The 23,480-nt window shown below is 40.7% G+C and overlaps 1 protein-coding gene across 2 annotated transcripts in view; it reads left to right on the plus strand.

Moving 5' to 3' along the window:
- Positions 1 to 887: 887 nt before the first annotated feature.
- MED10 (mediator complex subunit 10) overlaps positions 888 to 23,480 on the plus strand; it is a 65,556-nt gene continuing 42,963 nt past the window's right edge. Inside the window, exons 1-4 of one of the 2 annotated variants that reach the window (XM_051610020.1) lie at positions 890 to 1,060; positions 1,336 to 1,419; positions 2,592 to 2,694; positions 3,838 to 4,337. In XM_051610020.1, coding sequence (XP_051465980.1) covers positions 939 to 1,060; positions 1,336 to 1,419; positions 2,592 to 2,694; positions 3,838 to 3,933 — 405 coding nt within the window. In that variant the 5' untranslated portion in view covers positions 890 to 938 and the 3' untranslated portion in view covers positions 3,934 to 4,337. Of the gene's footprint in view, positions 1,061 to 1,335; positions 1,420 to 2,591; positions 2,695 to 3,837; positions 4,338 to 23,480 lie in introns of those variants that run through there. The other variant, XM_051610021.1, reaches the window with a different exon arrangement.

Genomic DNA, 23,480 nt, shown 5'->3' on the forward strand with positions numbered 1-23,480 from the left:
TGCTAAAATTGATTGAGGACAGAGAAAAGGCTAACTGGCAAAAAAACCCAATGAGAGCCAATTCTAGGTTTTATAGGAGTGGACTGGCAGAAAAGGCTGTTTCATTAAGAATTCAAGCAAAGTCACTTAAAAGATCTGTGTCCAGTTCTGGGCATAAGAAGGACATGGAGCTGTTGGAATCCAGAGAAGGGCCACAAAGATGATGAGAGGGCTGGAGCACCTCTGCTATGAAGTCAGGCTGAGAGAGCTGGGGCTGTTCAGCCTGGAGAAGAGAAGGCTCAGGGGAGACCTTATAGTGGCTTCCAGTACCTAAAGGGGCTACAGGGAAGCTGGGGAGGGGCTTTTTACAAAGGCATGAAGTGACAGCACAAAGGGGAGCAATTCTAAGCTGAAAGAGGGTAGATTTTAGATGGGATATGAGGAAGAGATCCTCTCCCATGCGGGCGGTGAGACAGGCGGAACCGGTTGCCCAGGGAAGCCAGGGCTGCCCCCTCCCTGCGAGCGCTCAGGGCCAGGTTGGATGGAGCAACCTGGTCTGCCGGGAGGTGTCCCTGCCCATGCAGGGGGGTTGGAACGAGACGGTCTCTGGGGTCCTTTCCGACCCAAGCCGTCCTGTGCTGCTGCAGGCTGGGTGCAGCGGCCCGCGGCCACACCACCCGGCAGCCTGCCGCCACAGCTCGCCGCTCCAAGAGGGCTGCTGGCCGGACCCTCCAAGCCCAGCTCGCCCCGACCCCGCCTCTCCCGCCGCAGACCGGGATCGGGGGGAGCGGTGGGAGGGGAGGAGAGGGGCGTGGCTTCGGGGCGAAGGGGGCGTGGCTTGGGGCGGAGGCGTGGCCTAGCACGGGGGCGTGGCCTAGCACAGGGGGGCGTGGCCGCTCCCGCGCGCGCGCAGCTGGCCGGGCGCGGGGGGGCGGCGGCGGTTGGTGGCGGTTGCGGCCATGGCGGAGAAGTTCGACTCGCTGGAGGAGCACCTGGAGAAGTTCGTGGAGAACATCCGGCAGCTCGGCATCATCGTCAGTGACTTCCAGCCCAGCAGCCAGGCTGGGCTCAACCAGAAATTGTGAGGGGCTCGCTGTTCCCCCGCCCCTTCTCCTTACCCGGCTAGGCCGCGCCGGGCCTTCGTCGCCCTCACCCCCCCCCCCCCGCCCCCGGTTGGGTGTCTCCGGGTACCGGGGGGCTTGGCCGGTGGGTCTCTCGCTCTCCCGCCGTGTCGAGGCCTGGGAGGAACGAAGGGGAGGCTCGCCGGGGTCTCCATCGCTGGGGTTCGTGTCGCCGGCCTGGCAGCCGCGCGGCGCACCCCTTTCCGGGTAAAAACGACCCGTTTTCTTCTTACAGGAATTTCATGGTGACGGGCTTGCAGGATATCGACAAATGCCGGCAGCAGCTTCACGATATCAGTGTGCCTTTGGAAGTTTTTGAGTAAGTAGCTGTAGTTGGAAGGGGTCGGTGTGATGGAAGGCGGCGTGTCTTCGCAGCCAGGAAATTTTCCCTGGGGACTGCTTGCTTCTTAAACCCCGACCGAATTCCTCATGGGAATGTGAACAGGCAGAAGGTGGTAAGAACTACCATTAGGCTGTGAGAAGATGAAAGACTAAGAGAAGTAATACATTATACACCTTCTTTCAGGTATTATTTTTTTTAATGATTGTTTATATTGACTTTACATGTGTAGGCAGTAATACTGATTCTGCCAAATCTAATGATTTAGTAAGTAAGCTTTTGCTTTGGAAATAAACTTTTACACTAGGTTAGAATCAGGATTTAAAGTTGCAGGTGAAAATACATTGAGCTAGTACTTAGGTGTTTAGTTTCAGTTGTGGCAATCTTCTTGTTGGCAAAGAATTAGAATATTAAAAGCAAAATCATGGTTATAGAGTGAGAGCTATGCAGCTTTCTCAGTATAGCAAGCAAGTTAATTTACTGGTGCTTCTTGTAAGTCCGGATGCCACTGGTTTGCTATATTTTAGGGTATTACTGTCAATATAGGATCTTTTCAGGTGGACTTTCACTCTCTGTTAGTCTATTATGAGAAACTTAAATGTTTGGTTTTCTTTATTCAGTCATGGAATTTCCCTTTGTCAGGCACTTCCATTGCGCAGCAAAAATACGCGTAGAAGTTTGTGGCTACAGATGTGCTGTTTTTTTCTCTTTGGTATGAAAGCTTCCTCCTCATCCTGGAATTTCTGGGGGCTGTATTCCTGTGTGCTTATTGTTCCTTATGCACTAACTAAGCTACTTTGTAGTTAGTGCCCTTTCAGTTGCTTAGAAAAGGACCATCTTTCTTTATTCATGTGTGCTTACTGCCTGTGAGCAGCTGGGTAGTTACATTTTTTGTTTGCTTTTCATACTTTTCTCAAACCTCCAGGCTTTCAGGAAACAAGGATTTAAACAGCACACCAAGGTAGCTGTTTGCTGGCCAAAACGTAGTCTTTCTTGAGCTGTCTTTTGGGAATAGCTGACTTAAACTGTTTTTGAAATGCACGTTTTGGATAACGGTAGTAAGAAAAAGACAGCAAGGTGAATAATTCTGTACCTTGGAAAACATCCTAGTAGGAATACGATTATCTCAGTAGTATCTTTTCTATTTTCAGATACATAGATCAAGGTCGCAATCCTCAGCTCTACACCAAAGAGTGTCTGGAGCGAGCTTTGGCTAAAAATGAGCAAGTAAAAGGAAAAATCGACACAATGAAGGTAAACCAGAATTAAAGTACTAATTTAATAATGTATCTGATAAGTTGCTGGGTGTTTTTTCTGTAAATACGTGGGTTTTCTTCACTTGTGCAGTTACTACATTCCTTTATTAGGTGGTTTGTGTTAGGAATTGCTCTGCATCCTTGTTAATTAATGTTAAAAGAGGTGGTTCTGGAAATGAAACTTGTAATTCATCCCACGGTTGGAGACGCAGATGTTGCTATGATTTTATTTTGATTAAGTTGTATATAATGTTAGGGTTCTTTATGTTTTCATTGGGAATACTAGCGAGGAGCACTCACTGTTGCAGATCTGTAACTGTCAGGTGTATACATTTAGAAATAAGCAAAGCAGAAGGGGTATTCTTCTAGCCTTAAATGGATCTCGGAGTATTAAAATGTCAAACATACTACTTAAGTATGAGTTAATCTTTATAAAATGACTTAAAATATATGCCAGTGTGTAGAGGTTTTTGAATGTGTGCTTTCAGCTAATATGAACCTAAGCGTTCTGCAATACTGTTTAACTGCTGCAATTACTCCTGAAGGACATAAATAGAAAAGGAAGTTTAGTGAGATTTGGGAAAGGGCTGTTTTTGTTTTAAAACATTATTTGGTTGAACTTGAAATTAGTGTGGAAGGTGCCAGTTTGTGCTGCAGAATGTAGACATTATCTTCACATGTCCTCAGCTTCTCGTATGTTTGATGTGCTCTGTGCTTGCAGAAGTTGTAGGAAGAATTAATGTCTTTCTAAGTGACTTCCTTTTTGGAGGTGGAGGGGATTCCATATCAAATCAAGAGGATGTGTCAGCTTTGCTTAATACAATTGGACAGATGTACCAGAGTTTACCAGAGAGGTCCAGCTACTTTGTATTTAGGTGAAAATGCTAGTTAATTATGGGAAATTAAAAGCATTTTAGTTTTCCTGGCACTTTCCTAGTGGATTTCACTTGAGCATTTTCTGTGAATTTTGTAAACAGAGCTTCCTGTGTTTGCATGTGGGGTTTTGAGGGATTTTTTTTGCTTACTGGTCTCTTAGGTCACTGAAATGTACAACTGTGTTGTATACAAACATTTCATCAGATAACACTGCTTGAAGTCTAAGAAAAAGAAGTGCAATTGATGTATTTTTTTCTCTTTCTAGAAATTTAAAAGTCTGTTAATTCAAGAACTGACAAAGGTGTTCCCAGAAGACATGGCAAAATACAAAGCTATTCGGGGAGAAGATCCTCCTCCTTAAATAGGCCTTTGATAGCTCTAATAATGGGAATTCCATAAATTGACATCACTGGATAAAAACATTGATTGGAGAGAGAGGGAATCCAAGCCTTGATAGAAACTACTAAAAATGGCAGTGATGGACTGTAAAGGAGCCTTGATGATTGTTAATGGTTCTGGTCTGAAGCTACTGAATCTTCCAGAAGACTTTTACTCAAAGGTTGCCTTTGTAACTCCTTATTGTGATCTATTCTTTCCTGAAAGGCTTTTGAGATCTTGTTGCCTGCAAGTCATCAATACTCAGCATTTCCCGCAAAGTGCATTTCCAGAGCAGAGAATATTTCTTTTTGTGTGTTCTGAAAAGTGTGCTCCAGGATTGTGAGCTCATCATTAAAGAGAAATGTATTTATTATACTTAATTATTAATTAATGTGTCAACTGCGCTTTTTTTAAATTACAATATAAAACAATTGCCTGCTTTCATCATGCCAAATTCTACTGAACAGATGCTTGTCAAGGGCTGCATTTCTCTTGTCATAATGAATTGCAGCCAAGAAAACCTTCAGATATTTTTGTTTTGCTCTCTGAGCTGCAGTGCAGATGGCTGAGGATACAGTGAGTGAGCATATTTGGGGACTAGCTCCTCAACAATGTTAGTATTTTGTATAGTATTTGATGTAGGCATCTGTTTAATTCTGTTCATTTTCTGTAAGCAGGCTGTTGAATAAAAATTTGAAAAAAATTTAAATGTTATCTCTTCTGTATAGCTGTGCAAAAGTATTCCTCAGTCTCATAGTGATAGAAGTAGAATGTATATAGAAACTTGGCTGTTAAAAGTTTATATCTGAAGATAATGTAAATTTGGTATTTTGGTTTTGTGGGAAAACTTTCCTTTTAGTACCTAAAGCAGGGGATTTTGGTGGTCAATGTTTGTCACCTGAGGTGTTTCCGATTAGCTGCAAATTCACCTGTGAAATCTGAAAATGCTCATAGGTAAGGTAGCCCCAGCACAGGGCAGCACGTTGGGTTCATTGCCCAAGGCCTGATCCATGTGCAGAATATAAGCTTTAGAGTGGAAGCAAGATGAGCTCTTTAATCTTGGGGGTTTGCAAAACTTGAACCTCTTGTGCTTACGTTTGTCATTCCAGATGGAGCCTGTCTTTTTTGCCACCAGCAAATGAATGTATTAATTTGGTAACTTTCTTTTAGTTGCTAAACTTGGTGGTTTTGGGCAGGAGCTCCAAAATAGCACTATATGCACATGCTCTGTACCAGACCTACCTCATCTGTTAAAGACCTTTGTGGGGCTTCAGATACCTTTAAGTCATTGGTGCCATTGTTTCCACACCTGAAGCACTGTCTGTGCTCAGTTACCTAGCAGAAGCAAAGCCCATCCATAATGCCAAGCAGCTCTATGCCAGACCAAGCTTTGGCATAAGAAGGAAAAATGACAACAGAAAACTAGGTGTTCCTTTGTGTTTAAGGATTGTTACTTGACAGTCTAAATTCATCCAGTTGCTGCCAGATACTATCCTGCCGTGCCCTAGGCTGCACACATGCTGTTCCTTTTATTTGCTCCACCACTAATCAGTCTTTTCAAAATTGTACTAACTTGGCAGAAAAGAGTGATGAAGAAAAAGAACACCCAAGTTTGCATTTTGCTCTGCCTGGGTTGCCTTGGTCCTCAGGAGCTGTTGAAGCAAGGCTTGTGACTAACAAGTGGGATGGATGCAGGGCACCACCAAAGAAAATTGGAGTATTTTTTTCCCTGCCCATATAACGTGGTGGGAAATGGAGCTTAAGTGCAAAACTGCCAGCACCAGGAAGGTGAGACTGTGCTTAAATGGTAGTTGAGAAAGAACGTTAATAGAACGAGGGGCCAGAAGATACTGAAGTACTCTGGCTGACACCAGCCTGTGTGTCATACCTGGTGGAGTAGAACACTTAAAAACTGGTGGTTCCAGGAAGTCTTATTTTTATATCTACTTCTCATTCTAAAATATATTACTCCGGGTGTATAAATTCTTGTTGGGGGGGGGGCAAAAAAAAAAAGGGAATTAGATAAACTGTCCTTGCCATTTGGATTTTTGGATTTGTGAACTTTACAGGACAAGTCTAATGCTTTAAAATATCCTTGGTAGCTTTAGTTTTTGTAACACCAACTTAGGCATTTCCAATTTAGGGAAAAAAAACCAAAACATGCTAAAAATGAAAATACAGAATTCCTCTGTAGAACAGGCTGGCATCTTGTTTGCAAACAGACTCCCTGGGGAAGCTCTGGAATAGGTTGACCTGACAGGTGGTAGAATCTCCAACAAAGGCTTGGAGGTTTTTAAGATCCACCTGGGCTAGGCCCTGAGCAGCCTCATCTGGCTTAGCAGCTGGCTCTGGAGCAGAAGCCAGGCTAAGTGAACTCCAGAGGCTTTTTCCAGTCAATATGATTCTGCAGCTCTCTGATTCAAATAACAAGAATTTGTGGCTATAAAAAGGATAGAGGGTGGTGGCTGAAATGCTGAAAGAGAAATTTGGATTAGGCATTAAAAAACAATCTTATTGTAAGGCTAGCAAAGCAGTGGTATAGTTTTCTTGTTGAATTTCCATCAGAACATTCATGAGACATTGGTATAGTTGATCCTTTCTTAAAGCGGGAGAAACAAGATGACTTGCAGTTCATTCCAGCCCTTTTTTGATCATAGGATTTTGCCATTCAGAAAACAATAAATCCATGTGGATTAGTGTGAAGTATTTAATGAAAAGAGAGTGGAGACTGAGAGCAAGGGCAAGAGCCAGTGGACCTGAGTTGTAATGAAGAGGATTTGATGGACGGAAGTGTAAGTTCTTCACTCCAAGGCTGGTTTAGCACTGGAAGGTGTGCTCAGAGGGGCTGCAGTGTTGCTGCCTGCAGATTTCCCCATCTTGCCTGTACAACGCCTTGAGCAATCAGACATAATGTAAAAGTAAGCTCTTCTTGGGGCAAGTAGCTGAAATAGCTAACAATTTATTTTTTTTTTTCTGTGGCTCTGTTATCACAGTGAAAGTTTGTTTTTTTTATTCCTGGTGTCAGTATTGAATGTTTTTTGTTGCAGTATGCTGCAGGTGATAGTATGTATTTAACCAGTGCAGGGATCTTTGCTTCTGTGTAGTGCAAACTGTCCCTAGCACCTACATCTGTAGGTGAAATACGGAAGAGATGCTGCAAGAAGCTTTTTCATTTGCTTTTCAAGGCATTGCATTTTTAAAAAGCTTGGGCTTAGAAACTGCTTAAAGTATACACAAAATCAGGTTTACTTTGAAACAAAGGTGAGGCCTCTGGAGGAACTGAGCTCTTAAGATAATTCTCTCTGGGTAGTGCATCTTCTTTATCCATTTCTAATCCCACTACATTTAGGGGGCGTCTCTGTACCTGTTTCTAGTTTCTCACACCAGCAAGGACATCCCTGTTGGTAACTTTAGAGACATTAATGTTGTTACATAAGAGGTTCTTCAACCAGGAGAGATCTTATATTTTTGATTCTTTAAAAAAAAAATCAAATAATTGGTTTTACATTCTGGTTCCTCCCTCCTTTGATTGAAATCTTTTGTGATTATGCCATTAGAAAACTTTTAGCTTATAATTTTTGGTTGAAACACCACTTTCATATTTGTTTTTATGCATATGGTTACTTTAGATTTTGAGTCTAGTGTACTGATTTTTAACAGTATCACAATGTTCGGCTGACACTGTGAAAATATTATCACAGGATTTACATTCTACGTGTTGTGAGGAGCTTAGCATCACATCTGTCTGCATCAGTTTATATGCTGACCAGTTCTGTGTTGATCAGCTCAGAGCTAATGAGCTTTATATGGTATGGCTTTTTTGTAGTGTGTGCTTTCCACATCTGTATTCCATGCTACGTATTCCATAGAAATTAAAAATGGATTAGTAGAGCTTATAGTGTATGGATTTACTTCTACTGCTGGTAGGAAGAAAGGGCATGAGAAGGAAAGGAATATTCTCATAGATTTGCTGGAAAGAGGCTTTGTTCCTTGAATGTAAAAACACTGAACAGCATTCAAAAATTAACTTTCTGAATATTAAATATTTTCGTGTGTGAGCCAAAAATTTCCTTTCCTTAGCAGAAACCCCCACATTCTCTGTGTTGTTCCAATGCATCCCAGCTGCCCCCTGCCTGCTGTGCCCCTGAATCGTTTCTCCACAACCCTGCTACTTTTCTGCCTCTTCAGAGCACCAGATGGGTAGGGAGAGATTTATTTATTTGGCAGAGAATGGTGAAAGAGAAGCTCTGTTCCTAGAATCTCTGAATTTTCTAGGCTTTGGTGGGCCTAGTGTGGGAAGCCCTTGAAATTAGCTGAATTGTTCAGCAAACATCCTTTCTGTCTCAGCTACAGCCTTCACGTCACTCCACAGGAATACCAATGTGCTTTTGTGGTAGGCAGGATCCTGTACCGTGTGGAAAAGGCTGCTCATTTTGCTGCTGTTCCAACCCTATCATCTGTCTATAACCACTGTACCAGGGACTCAGACAAAATCTATGCATTTGATCTGTTTGCAAAGCATGGTTCAATTTTGGCCATGTTTTTGCTGAAATTGGCACCACATTATGGATTTGATTGTGCCAGCTTTGGAACGCCCTAGCATGGCCTCATGCTTTCTCTCTTCTTACTGTTTTTAATGCTGTTATTGCAACATTATTAAAGTAGTCAAGTAAGTTGATTTTTTGCATAATAAACAGGAGTGGCAGAGGTTTCTAACAAATAACTCTCACACTTCCAAACCAAAATCACAGTAGAGTCTAGAGTATATTTTATAAAAACACAATAGGAATTTTGCTTTTAAAATTTTACTCTATTGTTATCCCAATTAACACAGATCCTACTATTCTTAATTCCAGCATTTAACAATTATAGTATAAAAGGTAATATTTTCTTAAGGCTGTGTATTTCCTTCTGTATGTTGCTTTTCTTCTCCAGCCTGTAAGAATTGTTACCCGATCATACTTAGTGGGCATTAATGAATAATATTTTGCCAAAACAATACAAAGTATTATTGTCTTCCCATGTTTTGTGATGAATGAATAGACCTTTTTTAAAAATAACTTTGGCCATTTTGGTCAGTGCCTCTCTTTCAACTGCTTTGAGCAGTAGAAGTGTAAATGTATCTGCTTCTGGCTTCTTCATGGGTTATGAGACCTGCTTCCACAAGCTCCTCTTTCAGAAGGGAGGTTGAGCAATGGAGATGGAGCAGAATTCAGCCAGGGACACTCCAGAATGACACCCAGGGTGCCTCTAGGGCAGGGCAGTCCTGTCCAGCTCTGTCCAGCTCCTCTCTGATGGCCTTGGTCTGCCCTAACCTTTGGTGGATAATAAGGTCTTGTTTTTCCCATGCAGTTTCTGGAGCCAGGCTCATGAACTGAGCTGTGGCTGCCAGCAGCCAGCTGAGCCCCTGCCAGGGCTCCAGCAGCAGCCTCAGCCACAGCCGAGCAATTGTGCAGCTCTCCCCTCAAAACAGCTCTAATGTGATCAATAAAACATCAGTGTGCTGGAGCAGGGGTCTGGTCATGGTGGTCCATGCAGGGGGTGACACAGTCAGAGACTGTCAGTGATAGCCAGGGCATTATAACTGCTGAACAGCCAATGCGTGCCCAGTAAGTCCCTGTGTAGGCAGTGGCAATTAGCTGCCCCTGGCTGATAAATCACCATATTCCCACCTGATCCCATCTGAAGGGCTTGGGGAGCTGGCCCCGCTCTGAGAGATACCAAGAAGTGTGAAGGTCTGCAATCTGCCTCTGTGTGCTGACCATAGCTTCCTGCACAGTTTGGACATCATCCTGGAGCAGTGGGGAAGCCATGGGAGAAAAAGCACCTCCACAGACACAGGACTTTAAAAATGTGTGAAATGTGCATGATATAAGTGGATAATATGTTATGGCCAAAATGAAGATGTCCCCCATAACACTGACATCCATGCTTACTTGTGGGAGGAAGGTCCCAGGCTTCCCTGTCTCAAAGAGAGGTGATTTACAGACAACTAATGGAGCATATACTTCCCCTGGGTGACTAGGTGGTCATGGTAAACATGGTAACTGGGATAGTTAGTGGAGATGGAAGATTAGGGAATAATATTTCTTATAGGTGACATCATTATAGGATCCCAGCAGTGTGTTTTGTGGGGTGTCTTTGTAAGAAAGCATTTTTTTGGGTTGGGGAATATATAAATCAGGAATAATGCTAGTAGAAAAACCTGCAAACAGAAAAAAACACTGAACCATCAAGTTTTGCAGTCTGCTCAGCTCCAGTTCTACATTTGTGACACTCTCTTGCTCCATTATTTTGTGCATGTTTCACTTACTGTTTCTAGGCTAGCCATGTTACTATTATTGCAGCTGCCCCAAAGAGTCTATATTGAGCACAGCATAGAAGAGAGGTGACTCTCTTATACATGGTTTAGGGAAGGAAAGGTAGCCAGAATTTGTATTTTATTTAAAAATAACATAAAAATAACATCAGCCAGGCAACAAAGCCTCCAAAATAATTAAATGGCAACACGAATTGATCTGAAAGGAAGGTCTGAAAGCCTGTAAGCATTCTTTTCCTTAAATTTTAGCAAGCATTTGGAAATAATAGATAATTACAGAATATAACAGGTATAATGGGTAATTACAGAAGCTGACCCATTCTTTGTATCTCTAACCCGTAGCTCTTGCTAAGTTTTTTTTCATGCAGATCAAGGTCCTTTAGTTGTTAGCCAGTTTTCAGAATAAGATGAAGCACCAGTGCACCTGAAGCAATCTGTTACTCTCATACCATTCAGATGAGAGTTTCTTGCTGAAAAAAAAAATAATCATTCTAGGCAGAGCAGTTTGGTTTTCATTGATTCACCTTTCTAATTTAGTTGGTTGATAAAGTACTACTAAGTGGTGGTAATGGTTTGATGATTTCCCAGATATTTTATATTGTGATGCTTTTATAAAATACTTTCTTCAATGAAGGCAGTTGCCAAATGATTGAAAGTGATTTTTGTATGATTCCAATAAAGTTATCCCAGGTACTCTAATCTCATCTTTGACTCTCCTATGATCATAGAGATAGAGAAGATAAACCATCCAATCTATTTCCTCTTGCCCTGGGTGACCTCTCAGATTTTAACTAGATCAGTTAGAAATTACTAACTGAACTTCCAATTTTGCCAAACCTCTCTAAATCAAGGTATTTAAAAGTTGAATTATATAAAGAAAGACTTAAAAAATGTGTAAGAAGTGTTCCAAATTCTGAACTTAACAGCAAGTTAATAAAAGAGAAATATTGCTGTCAAGAATATTTATGGATTCTCATGTTTCAACACAAAGTCATTTCAGATTTTACTATGATTAATGGCTGTAGCCTTTCTGGGCAATTGCCAGATGTTCTTCCAGCTCTACAGAGCACAGAGTCAAGGTGAGTATCTGCCCTGCTCTGAAAACACTGCATTTATTGCATGTACTTCAATTACTTCCATATGTTTCAGATCCTTCTGTATATTTTCTTCATTAAAATAATGGAGAAGCACACATTGCAAAATACTTCTATAACAGCTCTTTCAATATTCTTAATTCAAGTCAGGGATCTCTATTTTCTGTATTGCAGCATATTTCTTAATGAGACCTAGATTGTATTTAATCTCAACAAGACATAATGCAGACAGTAAAAAAGAAAAATCTTTCTGCATAGTATCAAAGCATTCAAAACAATTATTTCTCTTCTCCTGAAAAAGAAGTCCCTTTATGTGCTAAAAACCAGCACATAACATTCCCTTTTCTAAAGATCTGACTTGAATCTAGTTTACTCAGTATTTGCAATTTGGTCATTATATTAAACAAACTTATCCAAATATTCCTTAAAGAAAGATGAAACTATGTTTGTACATAACCTGGGAAAAGGGAATTTGAAATTATTCTCGTAGTGCATTATTTAACAAGTTACTTAGCGGGAATCTGGGCCATATTGATACCACTACTGCTGCAAAAGTAACATTTACACTTCTTGTTAATTGTTGACATTCATAAGATTTTATCTGGAATGTTGCTAAGGAGTCAAAATTGCTGTTATTCTATAGATGTAATGGTACATGTCAAATCACTTCTGCCCTGTCATGGAAATTTTCAGTCCTCATCAGTAAACAAGAAGACTGTCATTGAAATCACTGGTAGGTGCCATTTTTGTAGGGAATGTGTATTACCTATGGGCACATTAGAAACACACTGCTGAAGTAAGATGCTATCATTTTAATATATAAGAAATTCCATCTTCAAGTTTATTATTTGTTTCAAAATATTAGTACCTTTAAAAAATATACTATTATTATTTTATTATATTTGACAAATACTTTTTTGAGACATTCTCTTACAGGGTCAAAAGCCCAAGACCCAAGAAGTCTCAGCAGATAAAAATGGCTTTTAATAGATCTCTTGCCAAATATATGATGTTACTTGGTCTAAGACTATTTGATACAATTTCTAGTCATCACATATTAGGCTACAATACTTAAATAATTGAATAGGCATCTGGTACTCAAGAAACTTGGAAGTCTTTCAAATCAGGAAATGTTTTTAGAATACAGTAAGCAATAAGTAAGTTATCTGTTAGCTTTTTAAATTGCTTTTTACTCAGTTTGGGAATTAATTTCCTTACATTTTGCATTGCAGAAGTTGCATAGCTTCACAGGTGCATTTTTCCTTGGACAGATTCTGCTTTTATGTGAATGAACTTCCTGAGGTTCCTCAGCACACGTAAGCTTTGTCAGCTCTAGAGGTTAATAGTCATGGTTGCAGAGCATTAGACTTGCAAGCAAGATCTAACTTGCTGCTCAGCGATGAAGCTCTATTTGGATCAAGTAGAGGGGGAATAACCATTTTGGCATTCCATGCTGGAACTCACTGAGATTATGATAAAAGCAAAAGAAAGGAAGCAGTTAGTAAAAATGCTTTCCTCTTGTTTACTTGGCTTCAAATTTTACAAACCATACAACCACAGAATGGTTTAGGTTGGAAGGGCTCTTAAAGAGCAGCTAATTCCAACCCCTCTGCCATGGGCAGGGACACTTCCCACTAGACCAGGTTGCTCAGAGCCTCATCCAGCCTGCCCTTGAACACTGCTAGGGATGGTGCTTCCACAACTGCTCTGGACAAGCTGTTCAAGGGTCTCACCACCTTCACACTAAAGAATTTCTTCCTCATACCTAAATCTACCCTCTTCCAGTTACAAAGCTTATAATGAAAATACTGCTGTTCTTGTTAACTTTATTATTAGTTGAGGAATAAGAGCAGCCTGAAGAAACACAGTAGACATGTGAAGAGAGGATTCTGAGGCACAGAACTCAGAACAATGTAGCAGCTACACAGGTGACTCTGTGTATGCTTCCCTGTCCTACATTGATTTAGCATGCAGGGACATCCTCATCCTGATCTATATTACCTTTGACCTCTATAAGTCTCAATGGATTTTTTTTTTCTCCATTTATTTGTTGGGCTCCACTTTAAAAATGTGTAAAATCTTATGATAAGGAGTTTCACAGCTCATTTTTGCATTATGTGAAGAAGCATCTGCTTCCATTTATTTGAAATCTGCCATCCACTAATTTAATTCTTAGTTCTTGTACTAGAAGACATAGGGAGCAAACATCTTCTATCTCTCATCTTCACATCACCTGTGGTTGAATAGATAACTGTAATATTTCCTTCCCAATCATCTTTTTTCCAGGCTGAAGGCTACTATGTTCAGCTGCTCCTCATGCAGAAGTTGTTTAGTACTTCAGATCAGCTTCTCTGAGCTGTTTTCAATTTCCGTTTCTGTGGTGTGGTTTTTTTTGTGTGTGTGGGGTTTTTTTGTGTTTTGTTTTTTTTTTTTAAACGTAAGATACTTTAAGAAGGGGTCTTATTGAAGGCTGTCAGGGAATCCCAGCAGAGTTCATCTGTGCATCATTGATGTCCAAAAACTCACATACAGCGTTAGAGAGCTCTAACAGCCTTCCTTGTGCATATGTAAAGCTTTCCCTGTACCAAAAGCTATGCTAGCTTTTCTCTATTATGTGCTGCCCCTGATACATCATCTTGCTTTTGCTATTCCTGGATAATTGAAAAGTTCTTCTTTTTCATGTCAGGATTAAAAATGTAGTTGGGCAAGTCAGATTCCTGTCCTACAAAGAATTCTACACACACTTGATTTCTCCAGAACCATGCCACTTAAGGAAAAGAGTGTATGCAGCTTCTAAAAAAAACATTTGCATAAAGTATATGCCAGTTTAGAGTTCATATATATAAACCACCCAATATTTTTTTCAGAGGATGAAATAATCTTTTGTCAACATCAATAGAATGTTTTAAAATCCTCTTTTACACATACTGGCAAAGGACAACAAGGAGCATTTGCTGCTTCTTTGCTGCACCAGATACGTCTGCTTCTTAAGAGTAAATACTGAATGGAGTGATATAAAGACATCCTTCTTTGCCCAGGGATCCTCCAACATAAAATCACATTGCTTCGTCTAAATTCTCTTACTACTGTATAAAATTAAGCTTGCTTTGAAAACAGCTCAATAGACTAAGTTTTAATGTTGTATCATGTTAACTCACCCCTGTCAACCACCTGGGAACTAGGTCAGATGCCTTTTGAGAAGGACAGAAAAAAGGAATGTCGATCTCGCAGCTCTGGCATTTCCTTTTCTTAAGTATACTGCACTCTGGGGCTGTTCGAGTAAACACAGACACATTTAAGTGAGTATGTAAAAGTTCACACTGGCACACCGTGTGGTTGCACAATCATTTGAATAACCTCAGATATGTATTAGTAATTATAGATAAATACATGTAAAAATGGCATTTACATATACAGGTATGCTGTTGCCCAACTGCATACAACCAGGAACTGTGCACCTTTCAGATTCTGATGAATTAACCACACACCATACTGTACATAGGATACTGTCCTGACATCTCCTCATGGAAGAATCTGGGAGCCTTTTTTTGAACTGTAATTCTGCACATTCACCAGAAAGCTTTGGCATGTTGTTAACAGCTGCTTTCTTTACTCATTGCTTTAGTAATTTCATCCAGATGAAAGCTACAGCACCAGAGTGATATTAAAAATTGAAGTGAATTATAAAAATTTTTCTTGTCTGTTTTCTACAAGTGCTCTGGTACACTGAAGAGCTGGAAAACTGCAGAACACTTTCCATACAGTTTTGTGCGGTTATCAGTAGAGTAAGAGGGGGCTGAAGACAATCCTAACTATCAAATACATGGTTAATCGAATATGTATTCTTTTCAAAGAAAGCATCCTCAAGACTCATCAATAATTATAAGTTGCTGCAAATTACTGAAGGTGATTCTGGGCAAAGCAACAGAAAAAAACTATTGCACAAGCAGCAGTATTTTGGGAGAGGTGATATCAATTTGAAGGACAGGCAAAAAGGTTGCTCTGATACATTTTTACAGTAGTTGTCTTCATGACAGCTCTGAGGCAGCACCAGAAAGTCTGGGATGAAAGACTGAGATTTGCCTGAAGAATTGACACTTTTCTCTCATGCTTGCATTGGTCTGAACTGACTCTGTACAGTAGGATAAAAATCTTATTTAATTTTGCAGCTTCTGCAATAAATATAGAGCCCAGGGGCTTGAGTGCGGGCATTGATTTACTGCCTGTTTCTCCTTTAGGTGCACTGATCAGCAAATTGCTTGCTAATTTCAAAGGACTGATGTGTCTTAAAGGCAGATGCTGCCCCATTGCTGTGGAGAGAATATGCAGATTTATTGGTTTTGGTATGTTGTATACAGTTTCTTATATGTTGTGTAAGAGTTGTAGCTCGTAAACAACACCAGCATTTAGATTTATTACAAAACCAGATTGACTACAAACATTAAACCAAAAGAATTAGAAAGAAGATAAAGAAACTTTAAAAATATGCTTATACATATTGCTAGAAGATAATAGATTACCTTATCAGCCTTAATACATTTGTGTGAAATGCTTCATATTGGAGTCCGTAAAGTTTCACTCAGGCATTCTGAGACTAAATTATCCAAAGCCCAAGTGTAGGTGTTAGACGCAGTGGTTCTGATGTAACTTGAAAACTAATCCTTATGACCCCCACATGTATGGACTGGGTACCTGATTTGAGCTTCCAAGCAATGATTTCTCTCAGCAAAGAGCCTGATCCACATCGCTAAAGGAAGACAGGAAGAATGCCAAAACCCTAAATCAGGTGCAAACTATTCTACTTGCAGATATGCACGTGTAAAGGCAAGGTGCTGTGTGCAGGTATGTCAGGCTGTGCCTTACCTGAGGGTTCCCATAGTGCTCTTAAGCTCCTGTCTGCAGGTATGTGTTCCCACAACGTCCTTAGCCATGTCAGGAAGAGAACTTGATATGGCCTGAGCCTACCATAGTAGGCTCACTGTACAGTTTTTAAAAGTCTCCTTGGTGCTCATTTATGTGAAGCAGCATTTAAAAACTAAATTGCCTAAATAACCTACCAGCCCACTGTCATCAAGAACAGGAGTGAGGGTGGAGCACCTCCAAAGAGCAGTGCTGATAGGAATTTTCACAATATTGCTGTGTCAAGTGTGATTTCAATTACAGATTTATAAAGTGAATCAGAAACATAAACACTGGCAACACATGGAGGAAATGCAGGAACCAGGCTCCAGGTGGCCCAAGCTACCTCCACACGTGTTCCTCAGATAAACTAGAAATGCTTTACATGTGCAGCATGTACCAAAAAGCATGCCAACCTTAAACTGAAAGAGCTGAACTGATCAAGATGACAAAACATTTTGAAGCAGCACTAGCTTGCAGATCTGCTCAAATCTATTTCATTCAGGCTATGTCAAAATTAATTTTAATGCATTTTAGCAAGCGAAGCATAAGAATTCTGAGGATAGAAGTCCAGTGATACAAATCGCTCACCAGACCCACAGTGAAAGGTTTTACAGTCTGGCTTATAAAAATAACATTTGTCTGTTTAGCAAGATGACCCACAACCAGTCTGTTAGAGCCATTGCTATTGCTTACCATGCCAACTACAGGTTGTGTTCAAGAAAGGCTCAACACCAGGAGAATCTTTGTGCATTTGCTCCACTTTCTGCCGAGCAGCTTTGGTCCCAGCTTTCTGAGTATCATATCTCATTTACAAGGTGACCCAGAACACAAAACCTTTAATTAGCCTGAAAATCCAACCTGCTTTATATACATGCCTGTCGGCCCCCTTGCCTTCTGCTGCCCTTCGTTGCTATGGCAGCGCGCTTCAAACAAAGGAGGAGATCTTGCTGGAGGAGAAAAGCACCGCCAAGAGGCTCACAGCTTTTGCATGCGGCCAGATAAATATTCATGATGCAACTGCGTGCTTAAGAGCTGCTCTTTGAGTAAATTCCAGGGCTACTGTTCCCTCCCCCCATATAACACCCAGAAGAAACCTTTCCTTATTAAAAAAAATAAACAAATCCCCAGGTAGACTGCAAATGTTAAATCACCTTCCTTTCCCAAACAGCAGTTTGGAAGTGCCAAGTGAGGAGATTGCTGTACAAAGAAAAATTAATCAGGTGCTTGACCAGCATAAATCGATCTGTTGAGATCTGTAAAACCACTCCAGCTTTTACTACTTGACAGTTATCATCTGGGCCATTGTACTGATGGGACAATCAAAAGCAGATTTATTTTAACTGATGAGAAGTTACTTAATGGTCTATGTAATACTAATAAGTATGTGGCACAGATTTATTATATGATACAAATTGCAAAAAGACATGAACAGATACTTTCATCTGAAAGTGTATTAAGCTCTTAATCTTTCATATAATTTCCCCTCTTTTCCTGTGTGGCTATCTCTATGGCATCTTTCTTCATGTCAGTAAATTATTTTGTTTATCTTGAGGTTGTAGAACAACCTTCAAAATGTCTTTACACACTTTGTCATCTATTCCAGCACTACAAACTGGGAATTGTAAATTATTTTAATATGTCATCACTCAAAAAAATAAAAAAATTCTGGAATGATTTCAACAGCATTTTTTTAAATAGTTAACATCTATGCTGACCAGCACTTATTTTAGCTCATAAATCTCATAAGCATCAAATAAGATACTGTTCCTTCACCAGAACACTGGCAATATGTCTTTCTGTCATATACTGACAGAGATGCAGATACAAAAAAGAGGAGAACTGGAGTGGGAGAGAGCAGCTTAGTGCTTGGTGACATGAAAACATCTCAAGAAAAGGGGAAAAAAGAGGAAAGAAGGGTTTTTCTGCCTGGGTATGGATTAAGGCTTTTATATTTCTTAACCAGTGTATGAAAATGTAAGTTGCAGGCTACTGTCAAGCAAAAAAAAGTGAGAACTACTAAATCACTACAAAGTGAATTTTGGTTCCTTCTAAATAATACAGAGTAGACTGTAATTCGTTCTTTAAATGACAAAATTTACTTAATCTTGAAATGAATAATGATTTTATAGTTGCTTAGCAACTCAGACAATACTAGCATCCTTGGCCAAATAGCATTGAACTCCTTTTCTGAATTTCTGACAGTATCTTTCAATTAATTTAAAAGCTCTGTAATAGCTTCCCAGCCTCTTATGCTGGAAAACCAAGACTGTCACCTTCCATTTCTCCGCATAAAAGATAACCTTGATTTTGGGGAAGTGATGCCATAGAGTTTAAAGCTGAAAGTATGTGATAGATATCTCTGTCCCTACAGCCTGTTAGAACCATTTATGGGGAAATGCAGCTCAATTCTGCTTTCATGAAGTGATTTGATTTATTTTCATTTGTCCTGAAGCAGACATACTGCTGATGTGAATGGGATAGAAACAGGGGACTTCATAGAGTACAGGAGCAAATTTCCCTTTCATGCTCTGTTCCAGGAAGACATGAAGCCACTTCAAGTGAGCCTGGTGGAAGGCGACCAAGATGGTCACATGTCTGGGGCTGGCCAGAGGGATGGATCTGGCTTATCCCAAAGAAGAAAAGCCTAGAAAGGAATCTAACTGCTGCCTTAGAGTAACTAAAATTGGGTTAAAGAGAATATTGAACCAGACTCTGGTCAGATGTGCACATTGAAATAACAAGAGGAAACTCTTCCAGCAACAAGGTGCAACAAGAAAAATGCCAGTGACATGTAAGGAAGCAGTTTCTCCACAGGGAGGGTAGGTAAGCACTGAAACAGGCTGCCCAAAGAGACAGTGAATTTCCTTCCTTGGCAATTATCGAGACTCACCTGGATGACCTCCAGAAGTCCCTTCCAACCAGTCTTTCTGCAGTTCCATGCAAGGGACACATTATTTGTGTTTTTCTTTGATTTCTGCACTTGGACACATTTGACGGGTTACATTCCCCACTGAAACACATAGGAAGATGACCAGACCCTATCCTGAGGCTTGGATAACAGAACAGAACATGAGAAAATACTGACCGTAACAAAAGAAATTGCCAAACGTAACAAAAAGGAGAGTGAGCAGCTGACAAATATTACAGTATAATACTGTGAGAAAGGGGTAGGTTTCACCGTTTGTTATGGGGAACTACATGAGAGAAGCACAAACTCCACAGGTGACCAGAGGGGAATGCTTGGGACTCTTTTTGGGGGTGCAGTCTTGAAAGAAAAACAGTGTCCAGGTTATATCAATATCTAAGGCTGAAATGTTATAGGTAACAGTATCAGAAATACCAAATGTGGTTATGAATGTAGCAAAACTGGGATCAATAGGGAAGAGTAACTGGAGTGAGTTGTTTATTTTTTGGGAGGCAGGGTTGGAAAAAGAGAGGGATCTAGATGGTTGGGGGGGAATTATAAGCACGGGGAAATGGAGAGAAGTGGGAAAAAAAGAGGACAGTCATGTATAAGCAAGCTGCTGGTTGATACAGTTGTCTGACCAAATCCTGCATCAACTGCAGCCTCTCTTATCTTCTTACTAAATCTTAACTGTTTTTCCCATATAATCTCACTCCCTAGTCTGTGCTTGTGTGGAGAGTTCTAAGTGTCAGCAACCAGAGAAGGGGCCATGGGTTGTAAGGGCCCATAGTGCCAACAAGGGGACGGCTTGGCACACAGACATTGCCTTGCTAATTTCAGCCCCTTTGTGTATGTGTGTGTATTTCACTTCAGGCAAGTAGAAGACCCATGTCTGGAAATACTTATGACCTGAGCTGATGACTGGGTAAGGGCCCCCATGGGTGTCACGCAGGCTTAGAGCCTGGGCCAGGGTCTGAAGCGTTTGTGAATGTGCTGTGCTTGTAAGCCTAGAAAGTGAAGGTGCATGGATGGTTGTGCTGGTGACCTCTAAGCCTGACAAACTGGATAGGAGGAGCAGGGCCTGGCTACCTGTATTTACATTTGTCTAAAATTATCTCTGGCCTTTTCCTCATTCACTTGCTTTTGTCATGTCCTCTGAAGTACTTGGTGCAGATGAAGTCTTCTGCTTTCAGAAGGATACTTGCTGGTGGCCTGCAGTCCAAATTAGGCTCTGTGTTGCCACTTGAGAAGCTGCTGTACAGTTTCATGGTGAGAATGTTCAAAAGAGCTTTAGATCCAGATTTCCACAAGCAGAGAAACACCATCTCTGCAGCGTTGTCTCTGATGTCAACCTCAGGATTCTTCTATAAAAGAGATGACAGCAGTGCTTTCGCTACTCACTGTGTTGTTCTTCCTCAGCTCCTTTCTGTGTAGTACTGGGTGAGACCGTCCTCTACAGGTGTTTACAGAATGTGAACTGTTCCATATAAACATTGGGACATGTAGACAAAACTTTTAGGGTTTAGGCATCAAGGAAACAGGTCTTTGGCGAATATAAAATTTCAAGCTAGGCACCTATAAATCTTGCCACACTAAATTATCAATATTACTTACTTGTCCTGTGCTTTGACCCTTTCAGAAGGTCATCTGGTTATTCCTAGACCCTGTTCCACTTATGAAATGAGAGGCCAAGGTGATATATATAGTCATGCCTAACACAAATGCAATATTACTAACCCTGTAATTCAGAATACAGAGGGAAATTGTTTACTTTCCTCCTTCTAATGATGTAATTAATTTTTACTTTTACTTGAACACAAAGAACTTTAAATAGCAACTCAGGCTCCAATGGTGAGCTTTTTCATTATACTTTCACAGAGTAAGTAAACATGCAGAGGGAACAACAGAAGCTGTAGCTATAGAGATCAATGAATGTAACACAGTTAACTTATTTTACTACTAAATTTTTATAATTTCATGAATCCCTAACTCACCTTTGCAACAGTCACTAGTTTTATTGTAAATAATAATTCTCTGGGAGCATGTCTCTGTTTTGTGATAGAAGCCAAGTGTGGTTTACAGTCATGAGCATTTTAAACCAATGCGTACACAAACAATAAAACAATACAAGCAAGGAATACTACCTATGGACAAGCAAATACATAAGCAAAAAAATAAACATGTAATAAACAACACTCAGACACATATCAGTGATTCTACTGGAAACTGGGAAGAGATCCCAGATCAAAAGCAGTCTGTGGAGATTCTCATCTCTCCTTGCACAGACACTTCTCTTTTCTGTTTAATGAAATGGATTAAGAATTTTATTTTCTGGCCTGAGTAAACACCAAGACTGTAAGGTCTGGGATATGGCTAGCTGGTTATGGCTGTCCTTAGTCTGCATCTTCCTGTGACTCCTTGTCCATGGGAAAACAGATTCAAATGAGGGATTTAGGGCTTAGGATACCACCCACACACTGTGCCCCAGGAAGAGAGAGGGACACTATTGAGGCCTCCAAGTGAAGAGCACCAGGGAAAAAGTTTCAAGGTGTCTCTCTTGTCCACCTCTTAGTGAGCACAGGGGAAGAGAGTTCCTGCTGTTTAGGGTTGGTAGGCTCCAGTTTCATCTACTGTGTGCCTGCTGTTCGTCTTCAGAGAGAATATGCTATGAGGGAGAGATAGAGCTTCGTCACTGTTAGAATTCTAGAAAAGGCTTGAGAGGACTTCATCCCTTGGTCTTATCCATCTCCCTCAAGAGACACAAGCTTTAGATTGAGAGTTTCTTCCCTGAAAATACCTCCAGAAGGCATTACACAAACTCCTAGAAGGTATCATATTGTGATAGCCCACTCAAATAGGATCTAATCGTGTGCCCTGTAGAGTCACAGATATACTCAATGTTGCTGTCTTACTCAGTTCTAAATTACTATCTCCAAATTTAAGAGAAAACTTCTTCCCTTGGGGAAGTCCTCTTGCTTTTTCATGCCTTCCTAATACTGTTAGTAGGAAAGAGCACAATTTCTTCTTCAAGCTGTATGATTACCTTGAATGTCAGGAGCAGAATTGCTCAGAACTGTCTTTAAAGAAATGAGAAGGGATAAATAAACATCCTGTGCAGGACCTTTCAAGGAGAGATGGTGGAGGGCAAGCAGGAGAATTTAGACTCCCTTACATGGCATTACATTCAAGATTCTGTCTGTGTGCAAAGAGGAAGCACACCTTTTATATGAAGACCAAGAAGTTATCACTAGTAAAGGTGAAATCTTAACAGTCTAATTCAGGAATCATCATTAATGTGTGTGTATTTTAGTTTCTGTATTTTTCCTGGTATTATTCTCAACCTTCTGTTGCTCTTCTGGCTCTGCAGGTCAGGATTTTTGTGCTGGTGTTTTCAGGGGAGGGAGTAATACAGCAAGTAGACAATATGTGAGTCTTTTACCAGAATAAATATGATGTTCATGTTGACAGGTTCCTTCCTTCCTTCCTTCCTTCCTTCCTTCCTTCCTTCCTTCCTTCCTTCCTTCCTTCCTTCCTTCCTTCCTTCCTTCCTTCCTTCCTTCCTTCCTTCCTTCCTTCCTTCCTTCCTTCCTTCCTTCCTTCCTTCCTTCCTTCCTTCCTTCCTTCCTTCCTTCCTTCCTTCCTTCCTTCCTTCCTTCCTTCCTTCCTTCCTTCCTTCCTTCCTTCCTTCCTTCCTTCCTTTTCTATCTTATCTTTCTATCTATCTTTCTTCTCCTATCCTTTATCCTTATGTGTGTGTGTGTAATATACATAGTACTGTATATACATATGTTGTACATTCACTAACATGCCTGTATGCCTTTCACTTTCTTCCTTGGTCTGCAGCTCCTGATTATATAGCACCATATATTTGGATTTGGATTTCTAGATGGTATATACTATTTCTTTGCTCTCCTTACTGAGACAGAAAGTGCTGAAAGTACTCCAGGTCAGAGGAAAGAGTTTATCCCAACCAAGGTGAGCTTCCTCTGAGAAGCTTACAGTCATATGGGATGGGTTTGTGATGGGATGAAGAGAAGCAACACGCATATAGTCTAAGTGTTTGAGGAAAATTTTTGTTGATGACAGGGTGTCTAAAAGAGAAGAGAGAAGCTCTGCAGCTTTGCAGAGGTCTGCTAGGCATAAGTTGTCTCATAAGTGCTGAGCAGTGAGACTAGGGGAGGGAAAGCAGCTAAGAAAGCTGACAAGTCTGAATCTAGCTATGGCTCTCCAAGTTTAGAAGTAAAAAGTTGAGGGAATGATTTCCATATGTTGATGAGGGCGTAGGTCTTGCTAAAAGCAAGCACCTGTGC

Source organism: Apus apus, chromosome 2, assembly GCF_020740795.1.
Source record: "Apus apus isolate bApuApu2 chromosome 2, bApuApu2.pri.cur, whole genome shotgun sequence".
NCBI lineage: Eukaryota > Metazoa > Chordata > Aves > Apodiformes > Apodidae > Apus > Apus apus.